This window comes from Acanthaster planci, linkage group LG13 (assembly GCF_054643075.1).
Source record: "Acanthaster planci isolate LZ-2023a linkage group LG13, COTS_SCS, whole genome shotgun sequence".
NCBI lineage: Eukaryota > Metazoa > Echinodermata > Asteroidea > Valvatida > Acanthasteridae > Acanthaster > Acanthaster planci.
In genome coordinates, this window is record NC_141789.1 from 3,978,736 (window position 1) to 3,988,999 (window position 10,264).

Genomic DNA, 10,264 nt, shown 5'->3' on the forward strand with positions numbered 1-10,264 from the left:
CCCCACTTTCACCTGTTGATTGAATTGAATGTAGAATCGGTGACTATTTCATATTGAAGGTGAAACTTCCAACAAATAGTCGTCGGAAAATGCTATGATTAATAAGGTGGAGTCCAAATTGGCACAGAAACAAGATATAGATAGGCCTAAACTCGAAATTATCTGATTTCTGAAATTTCTTCTGCTGTACGGCTGCAAAATGGAGGAGGGCAGAGACTTGACCGAGAGTCACATTAATCCTTGTATCAAGTACACACTTTTTGTCATCAACTTTTTACTATGGGTAAGTATCGTACCACAACAAGCACTAGCAAATGCTCGAAATATATAGCTTAGGCCTATTAACATTGTAAATCGAGGTTTGTGATCCAATTTCCGGACAGACATGACACTTGACAGACAAGACCGGAAACTAAAGACTTTTCTTAGGCTAAAGTTACATCAGTTTGTTACGGCATCACTTTGTTACGGTGACCATGCCCACTAACGACGTTTTGGAACATTGTATGTAGGATAAGTTACTCGCCCGTTTTTTTAGCAGACTTGGTCTTAGTTGGCTAGGCCTTCCGGTATATATCTAGTTAGCCTATCACACGTCTTCCAATTGCTTTGTAAGTTTAGCTTTTGCATGATTTGGTCATGTTGGAATATCATGCTCGGTAACCCTCCCAAATTATCTTGTCCTCTCTGTCATTGTCTGTTGTTTAACTTTTAGTCTTACTTTTACCTTTTTACCTTGATGAAGCCTAGATCTTGTCTAGAGGATTTTGTTTCCGGTTGAATAATATTTTCCTCTACGATGGCACCACTAGTCATGCTAGTCCGTACTTCCAGAAATGTGTAAGGTTTATACAAACCTTTAAGATAGCTACAGCAAAACTCGCTAACTCACTCTGCCATCACAGCTATTTGTGCAACAAACTTTCACACATGCCTTCTTGGTGAAGTTAGATGTCTGATGGGGAAGTTTATTCACCTTGTATCCTTTATTAAAATGGTGAAAGTCTCGAGCATTTTGCCCATCCACACTACAGAAAATCAACAGCATGTACATGTACTCTCCATCACTGCATGACCATGATGACAGCTTGACCAATCGTAACACAGCTCGCATCTTTTTCTTCTTGTTTTAATTTTCCTGTCACCCATAGATGAAAGCCACACTGTGATTGGCCTAATTTGCTTCCATTCCAATGACCAGGCATAGCTCAGCTTTCATTTTGATGGGGTTAGGAAAACCAGAAGGAAAATGCCCTTGAAACATTGATGAGAATGTAGGCTATTTTTGGACTCACAAGTTTCACTTCATTGCTTAACACACTCAAATTTATAAGATATTGATAAAGGTGGCATTTTGAAAGCCGCATTTCTCTACAATAAATGGCCTCAGTATAGCACAGTTTCATGCATTATCATAAAGGAGCTCACATGGAATTGGATCGTTGTTGCTGGTCTTGTGTAGTGCTGATGAAGAGCACCCTCTGAATTGGAGTAGTGAGTCTAGCTATTTTTGTTATCACTGGAGCTTTTCTTGAAGCATTTATGTTCATTGTTGGATACCACATATGCAAACTTCAGAATCTGATGCAAATGGATGGGTCTATTGGCAAATTTCAATTGTACCCTTTCTTCAGCAGCTCTTCAACTAAGTGTACACAATCAGACCTCCCCCAGCTTGTCAACTTGTACTCTCTCATATCTTTGCAATACTTTAGCTGGTTTCAAATATTGAGTTTTCAGTGAAAATAATATGTCCAGGGATGATTCGCTGTGAAATTACGATCTACATGTGGTAATAGCCAGACTTCTTCCAAATCCTTTGTTGTTATTATTATTTGCGGATTTTGAAGGCTTGAGGACTATTCAATGTAGCAGTGGATTTGGTTCCCCAAAAAGGCGCAAACGCTCTTGGTTTTCCTGCTTACTAGGGTATGCTGTAAAGTAAAGAAAAGAGCCCAGTAAGAAGGCCGCTGAGAAAGTTAAAGTTTCCTTCCTTGTTCCTCATTGTAGGTGTTCTCCATCTGTCTGATTGTCATCGGCGTCTGGGCACTGATTGAGAGGCAAAACACCATCTACATCACGTCCTACCTGGATGTCTTCACCGAGCCCTCCATCGTCCTCATTGTCGTGGGCAGCATCGCCTTCATCCTGGGGTTCACTGGCTTCCTGGGAGCGCTGCGAGAGAACTGCTGCCTCCTGATGTTTGTGAGTCAACACAAGACGGAATAATCATCGTTGTTAGATATCTAAAAAACAGTTGATCCATTCCTTTTAGGCTTGAGCCATTGCATGGTTGGTCTTAAACAGTTGATAAAGCACTACCTGGCTCTGCACCACCTCATGTACATGTAGTATGTGCCATGTGGGTGGGGCAAGTCTCTATATACGGAGATTGTTTATTACTAATTGAGAAAGGAACGTACCATCACGTGTCCAGAGAGGGTATTTTAATTAAATAAATGCAATAAATTTGTTGAAGAAAATCGTTGGCAATTTATAAACTTGTTTACACTTCTTGACTCAATGGATGTATGAGTGGGAATAAATTTGTGCTTGACCGGCTCAGGAGAATGGACGTGACTAATGCCCAAGCCACATTAACCCAAGTCACTATTTGGGTCATTTGGTAAACACCTCAAAGAAGCACAGCTGTGTCGTGTTGTGCACTGCACCAACAGTCCCTCACAGGAATATCAGATTGCACTTTTGTGCTGCCCAACAACTGTGCTTCACTGTTTCATGTGCATTAATGTGCAGTAAACCAAATGCAGTGAAGAGGACTGCTCAAAAGACCCTTGGTCATTTTGTGCGGCAATCTACTGTGTACACACTGAACCTGTGCATGTTTGAGTTCCATTTAGAAAACACATGCTCACCAGTGACTGTGGGCATTTGTGCACATTTGTGCTGTAAAACCAAAGGAGTGTGCATACCAAACTTTATACAAAACGGTTTCAGAGAGCTTATTCCTTGATAACCCCTATTTGTTGTACCTCCTTTTTAAGACATTAAAAGGCAGGACCACAAAGTTGAACAAACAGACAAACAGATTGAGGAAAAACGTAAAATTGGCCCAGTATGGACCACAGACCAACTTCATGGTGTCACAAAATGGGAGCAATTATTAGGGCCCTGCTAACCACAAAATGCACCGCTATGATCACTGTTGTGTGTTGAAAGGCAACAGCGCAGGGCTCGATGTCATGCCACTGTTAAGCACACGATTTTACACAAACAGATAGCTCCACATGTACCGGTAGGTCATGAAGAACCACATGCGGTAAGCATGGCAAAAGGCACCGTAATTACCTTGGAATGAAAACTTGCTTAACGTAGTGAAAAAACAATGGATATCCCTGTGCCTATGTAACCATAAAGCACAACCGTGCCAAGCGCTACCATGATATAGTGCTTTACAGTTGACAAAATTTTGGATGAAACTTGGAGGAAATGAGAAGATGTTTAAAACCAGATGAAAAACCATGTATGCCAGGGCATATAAGTCTTACCAGTCGGCCCATAATTTACAGTACATTTTCATACATGCACCATACTTGTATCGAATCTGATGTGATTCATTTTGAAAGCTAACTTACATTAATACAAAATTTAATGGTAGGCTGTTGGCAGTGCTGAGATACACTAAGCCTTCCTCATTTTTTTTTCCTGTAGTTCTATCTGTTCATGCTGCTGATCTTCATACTGGAGGTAGTCGCAGGAATCCTGGCATTCGTTTACAGTGGCAACGTAAGTCCATCACTGTGGTCCCCTGAATGTGACAAGGCTGATAGGCTACCACCGGTAGTGAATTAAACCGGGAAGATTTGACTGTGCTTTTCCTTGCCAGACAATGTCCAGTTTCTCTTCCTGGTTCTCTAGTCAAAGGGACAATCCCTAGTTCTTTGTTTCATCCTGATACAGATTTCAGCGTAGTTCTGTGTTGATGAATTTTAATTTCCTCAAGAAGCCTATCCTTTTAAGTGCTAAATGATTGAAATAAAAATAATTCCAAGAACTTTCTCACCCACACAAAGCAATCTGGTCGCTGCTTCCAAAGTATTTAGCAAGAAGGATATCCCCAGAAGGGAAATGTCAAGAATGATGTGACAGTTGGCTGTGTTAAATCATTTTCACTTTCAGTTTTACAACACGGTGGATGAGATCGTTGAGCGCTCGATTGCACGTTACAGGATAGATGGAGATCTCACCAATTTTATTGACTTTTCTCAAAGGACGGTAAGACACACGAAAGTTGAACGTCTACACTGCAGAAGTACATGTATGTGAACACATAGCAAATTTGGGCTGGGCTTGCACCAAAAATAAATCTGGCCTTACCCTGCTGCGTGCACAAGTTGCCCCTTTTGTTGACAAGAGGAGAGGCTGAGGCTGAGGCGTAGTGTTGTATTTGAGACCGTCACTAGACCGGGCATGAGTAGCAGAGTTAACTACTCTGGAATGTTTCAGAGTGGGCAGGGTCTTATGTTGGTCTTTTGATGGTCTCAAGAGGTCTCGATAACAACACTTCCGGGGTGACAACTGAACACAGCTTGCACCTTGTGCCAGGTACCCACACAGACACCCCTACAGATATCTAAAGTTACCCCTGTCATGAGTGAAGGCGGAGCTTGGTGTGTACAAAGGAGAAGGTTGCTTGAAAAAAGAAAGAAAAGATGCTCTTGCTTATGAATGGAGTCATTAATCACTTGCTGTTGGTTGCTTCTTAAATGCAGTGCACACGTACGGGAGATATTAAGTTTTCAAAATTCCTCAAAATTCATCATTTCAGTCAATGGACATTTACACTCATCAATGGGGCCCTGGAGCACTTTTGTCCCGGGTGCTAATCCGCGGGCGCGCTATGCCTTAAACAGTGGTATACTGTTTAAAAACAGTGACGGATTGTCTTCGAAAAATGCAAGCCGAAAAATGATGGCAATTCCCAGCAGCAGGTCTTTTGTTACACGGAACAGCTCTTTTGTCTGATTTCGGGCAGCCCAGCTCTGCATGTCAACCCTTGGTGCTCAAAACAGGGTTCCTCAGCAGCATGTGGTTAATGGCGAGTACCGGGAGCAGTTATTTCACAAGTCCACACAAGGCATTATCAGTGTTATAAAGTCCCTTTTGTAGCCCCGAAGTCTAGTAAGCATGAAAGGATAGTCATATATGTACCAATATACATGTAACTAACATCCAGTCTTAGAATACTACATGTATGTACCAAGGCTATGGCGATCAAGAGACTTGTAATGACACAAGATTTCAAGAAATCCTCCTTTCTCAGTTGTTTCTGGGCCTTTCCATTGTACCTTTTCATCCACAGAGATTTGATTCTGATGAATAAAAGACCACTATACTGAGATCACATTGCTGAGTTTCTGCAGGCTAATTTCTGTTTCTCCATGTCATATTTTTTTGGCATGCCTATCCGACTCGGGGAAACACCTTTACTTTGGTACTGCGTCCCACTACCTCCAAGAATGCTTCTGAGAAAGATAGCTGAATGCAGCAGTGTTCAAAGCTTGTAACAAATTGTATTAATGTTAGAAAATCTCGGCAAAATGTCACTTTGTTTACAGTCATCAAATTCTTGAAACTAAATCCCACTTTGGGTGTCTCTCTTGCTCTTTTTTTCTTACAGTTGGGATGTTGTGGGGGTGACGGTGGAAGTTCTGGTAGATCATACTCGGACTGGTCTCTGAACCGCTACTTCAATTGCACACCAACAAACCCCAGCCCGGAGAGGTGCGGGGTACCTTACTCTTGCTGTATGGATAAACAAGATCCTAATGGGGATTCCACGATCATCAACACTCAGTGCGGATTCAACACTCAGGAAAAGGTTAGTGTCTCACCCTTAGGCAAAAGAACAGGAGGTCAGAATTCTGGCCCAGAATGTGGCACAGGTGTTGAAATTCTACCTTCCCTCTCCCTCGTTTGTTGGATCAATAATTATTCCTCAATTCCCTGTTTGTGAGAGAGGCCATTAAATAAAGCCGGACTATTTGCCATAATGTTGTCAGGTGCAAGCTGAAGTATCGGACGTGATCTACACAAGCAGCTGTGTCGACAAGTTCCTGGTATTCGTCAACCAGAAGAGCTACATCGTAGGGCTGACCGTCTTTGGAGTGGCTGTCGTGCAGGTCAGATGGCTACCATTTTGTACCAGCCCAACCCTGCTTCTTGTCCTGTTTCTGAGAAAAAAGTTCCCCACGTACTTCACATCCAAGATCTGCATCCATAGGGGCCTTCCCCCATGGATCCCTAAGGGGAATGACATATACAAACTCTACTGAACTCCTCAGGAACCAGGGCCCAATTTCACGGAGCTGCTCCACAGTTATCAGAGAAGGCCTGCTAACCAGAGCAGCAGACACTGTAAACATTATTGCATGCGCGCACACATAGGAGATTCCCACTGTTATGTCACTAAATTAAGCAAAAGTGTCCTCCAAGGTGAAATGTGCCATCTGCTGTGCTTATTGCTGATGGTCTCCATGGAGCCTTCATTAGGGTAATATCGTGTGCTTTGCAGGGCCGTGATGTTGGGCCCAGGATTTGGGGCTTTTCCTAAGGGACAAGAAAAGTCAGACGTTGTTTTCTGGGTGTCCAAAAATATGAAGACGGTTAGTAAGTTACCAAGAGAAAAAGTGAAGAAGGGTATCTTCATTGGCATGCCGAGGAGGGGGCAGGGTGGAATTAAGCCCCCCCCCCTTTCCCTGTGATATAGCAGTACATCCCTAGTTTCCTTCCGGGGGAAGGCTTAAGCATCATAAGCTATTCTCGGGGTAAATTCCAGTCCGAGCCGCCCCTCCCGCAAGCTTTTGTTTGCTGCTTGTGGGGTCAAGCCCCCTTCCCTCCTGTAAGGTTTCAATTTTTTTTTTCTTAACAAACATACATGTGTAATATACACAGACATCTTGAAACTACTAGCTCTGATAAAGAGTACAGAAGTGAATATGTCACATGCACGATAATGTGCGTAAAGGCGTTAGCCTGAGAGCCAGCACGTGAACCAGCAAGCGCTTTGTTTGTACTACACTTACTGCTTTAAATGACATCACACTTCGGTACCCTTTTCACTCTTTGCACACTGCTGCCTTTGGCATGAAGAGCCTCGAACTGGCAGCTTATACCGTCACGTCAGAATCGCATCTCCGCAGCTCTTTGAAATATTGTCCAATCGCATGGTACACAAACTAACGCAGCACACACAAAATTACATAAGCAACATACTCGGGAATCACTGAACTGGCTATATTCATTGTGTATGCTGCCATATCAAGACTCTGCATGCATAAGTCTGCAGCGTGCAAGGAACCAAGAGCTGTAAATCCTAGCCTTCTGTGGGAGAAGGGCTTTGAGCATCATGAGCTCTCATGGGAGGTAAATTGTAGTCTTAGCTGTCCCACCTCCCCCCCCCCATCCTGGGTGCGACCAGATTTCATAGTTAACAAGAAAGTCTCCATGGTAACAGGACATCCTACAAATTTGGTTTGTCTGCAGTGAACTGTACCCCATGTACATTTAGTGTGGGAAGGGCGCCCTCTGTTGAAGACTAACAGAACTTATTTGTTTTCTTTTTTTTCTCCTGTCACAGTTGCTCGTCATGCTTCTGGCCTTCTTCTTGTGCAGACAGATTCAGCAAGAATGCACGCGCTACAGAGAGTGCAAGAAACGTGGCATCAACAATTTTGCCTGAGAGGTTGTTCGGTCACCAAGGTGTTCAGCTGGGAGCAAATTTGCATTCGTAGTGATTAGGTGTTGGAACGAGTAGATCTGAAATAGAAATAGCCCCCTCTTGTTCATGAGCTCTTTGTGCTGGCAGATCCAAAAAAAATTGCGAACTATCGGAATGACATTTAATGGTCCCTTTTAAATCACACCATTTGTTCCCAGCACAAACCTGTGTTTTACGCTGGCCTTCTAGACCAAATTTCTTTTTACTGCAGATTAAGGCGGCATTTGTTCATAGAACATTCAAATTGCATTACCCAAAAAAATCTTACAAATTCAATTGTGAAGGTCTTTGTCCAGAAAAACCGTTTGTTACATTGTGTTTAAATTTGAAACCAAGTGTGAACAGCAGAAAGTAAAGGAAAATTTTCTCCATGTGATGCAAAATTTAAAAGTATAGTTATCTAATCTAAAAAGTAGTGCTTCCACAGGAACGAAGCACAGGGGAGGGAATGGACCTTTCCCATGAAACATGCAAATTCGACAGGTGCATGTGCGCTACTACCACTGTGTGCAAGTGTGGCCGTCAACACTGTCAGCAGTGTAGGAGAACTGCTCTAACCATAACCTGGCGGGTTCAAAGTCAATCAAAACCGTATTACAGCCTTTGTCAAAACTAAGTGAAGTTTTCAGTGTCCTGAGGTCAGAAAGTAACAGTTTCTTGTCTTTAAGTTTGGCAGTCATGTCAAACTATACCAGTACAGAAATGACGTTCTGCACTTATGGTTGTGCGCGCTTGGAGATTTGTGTTGTTATGTCATAGTTAAGCAACTCTGCCAACCAGCAGTAGTAATGCGCATGCCTTATTTGCATATTTCATGGGAAAGGTCCTTCAACCCCAGTGGAAGTTTTGTGCTACAGACAAGTTGAACGATAATGTACGAAATCTCATCAATAAGTCAGTTGGAATGTGTGCATCTATCAAAGTATTTACCAATTCCTTGATTTTTCACTTCAAAATTTAGCAGTACTACGTACTCATTACGGTTTCAAATATTCAGGGATTTGTGTATAGTTTTCAGTCCTTTATATGACAAGATGGCTGACTTAAAGAATTTTTAACATTTTTAAGTCACATAGAATCACAAACCTGACTGTTTTTCAGCACTTTTAACTTGACTTTTACTCCTGTTCTATGTGAATTACCGCTGTCTTTCATTCTTTGACCTTGGATGCATACATCTGATGTACTACAATATCTACAATTGTCTTTCACCTCCACCCATGATTATCTTTCCACATCTCACCTGAGAGCAAAAGCCAACCAATATTGGCATTTGCGGTGACATAGCTTGTGAGCAAAGAAAGCGACAAATTTATGCAGACTGCAGAGCTCGAGCCCACTAAACCTCCTTGCTTCCAAGTGCAGTTGACATTAACTGTTTGATCACTAAAGCTCATGCGACTGGGATTGGAAACTGGTAAGCCAGAGGTCATAGGTCATGGGTGTAAAAAGTAAGCATATTTGTTTTATTCCACAAGCCTTTTTAACCGAGTGTCCCTGATAAAAACTACATTGGCAAAGGTCAACAATTGATGTTTGTTAAACATTGTGCATTATAGCAGGTATCCCAGTGTCTTTCAACTATTGTATTCAAACATTGGTTTAAATATTTCATCTTATCAAATACTGTCAACATTTACATAAAATAGTGTTCTGATAACATACCCTTTATATTTTTCTTATTCTCAAACACTGTGTCCACGTACTTATTATTAAGGGTAATCTTTTGTTTTAAATGTAGGATTGCAGTACTTTTTAAGCTAAGGCTTTGTTGCTTGTTCAATTTATATATTTTTCGTGACAATTTTAGTTTGCATGCATATGATCAAAAGTCTGCGGTTGAGTTTCAAAGCTTCGGTGCAGGTTTTGTAATATGCATATTCATTTTTGTCTATATTTACTTAATTCAGTTGTATCTTGAGAAATACATGCAAATCGGTTAGGTTGCTTTATAAAAAATAATGTTTAAATGTAGGGACTGTGTGTATATATCTGGTATGTATTTTTTGTGATTGTTTTATCAACTTTTTTATAAGATTTGTTTTTAGATTTTTTCTGCACATTTATTCATGTATGGTGCATGTAGCCTACAGCCGCATTACTGTAAGAAATGATACGGCCTCAATCATGGATGCCCTCGGCTATAGTTCTCGCTATATAGTGAAATTCTTTCAGCTGTGAAGCTGCAACTCCATTTGATGGCATCCCCATCTGTGACAGGCTAATGTTTTTAGAAGCGCTTGCATTGTACATTCACGAGATGTATAAAAAATATGGAAAAAAAAGTCAATGTTGGGAGTGGGTCATTGTCAGTTGCAACAAATTTTAATGCTTTTATAAACACTTTACATAATGCCCAATCACCTCGCCACGTCATGCCAGAGGAAAGGAAATCACACAGACACATTTGATGCAGGTGTACTCATGATTGTGGCCATTCAGTTTTCAAGAGAAATGCGCTTGCATTCAAAGTACATCTAAATTCGTAGCAATAACGCAGTAAATAAAACACTGAAGCAACAG

The 10,264-nt window shown here is 41.5% G+C and overlaps 1 protein-coding gene across 1 annotated transcript; it reads left to right on the forward strand.

Annotated features, from left to right (window-relative positions):
- Nucleotides 1-61: 61 nt before the first annotated feature.
- Nucleotides 62-10,263, forward strand: tspan33 (tetraspanin 33). Its single transcript, XM_022238644.2, has 7 exons — nt 62-283; nt 2,011-2,205; nt 3,673-3,747; nt 4,141-4,236; nt 5,642-5,842; nt 6,024-6,143; nt 7,601-10,263. Exons 1-7 carry the CDS (start codon nt 200-202, stop codon nt 7,700-7,702), a joined length of 873 nt encoding a protein of 290 aa, XP_022094336.2. The 5' UTR covers nt 62-199; the 3' UTR covers nt 7,703-10,263.
- The last annotated feature ends 1 nt before the right edge of the window (nt 10,264 follows it).

What these genes read in the sequence shown, in the direction of transcription:
- tspan33 (XM_022238644.2), top strand. Translation starts at nt 200, where the DNA reads ATGGAGGAGGGCAGAGACTTGACCGAGAGTCACATTAATCCTTGTATC. An exon ending in ACTGCTGCCTCCTGATGTTT is followed by an intron (nt 2,206 to 3,672) that starts GTGAGTCAACAC and finishes TTTTTCCTGTAG; the next exon opens with TTCTATCTGTTCATGCTGCT. An exon ending in CATTCGTTTACAGTGGCAAC is followed by an intron (nt 3,748 to 4,140) that starts GTAAGTCCATCA and finishes TTTCACTTTCAG; the next exon opens with TTTTACAACACGGTGGATGA.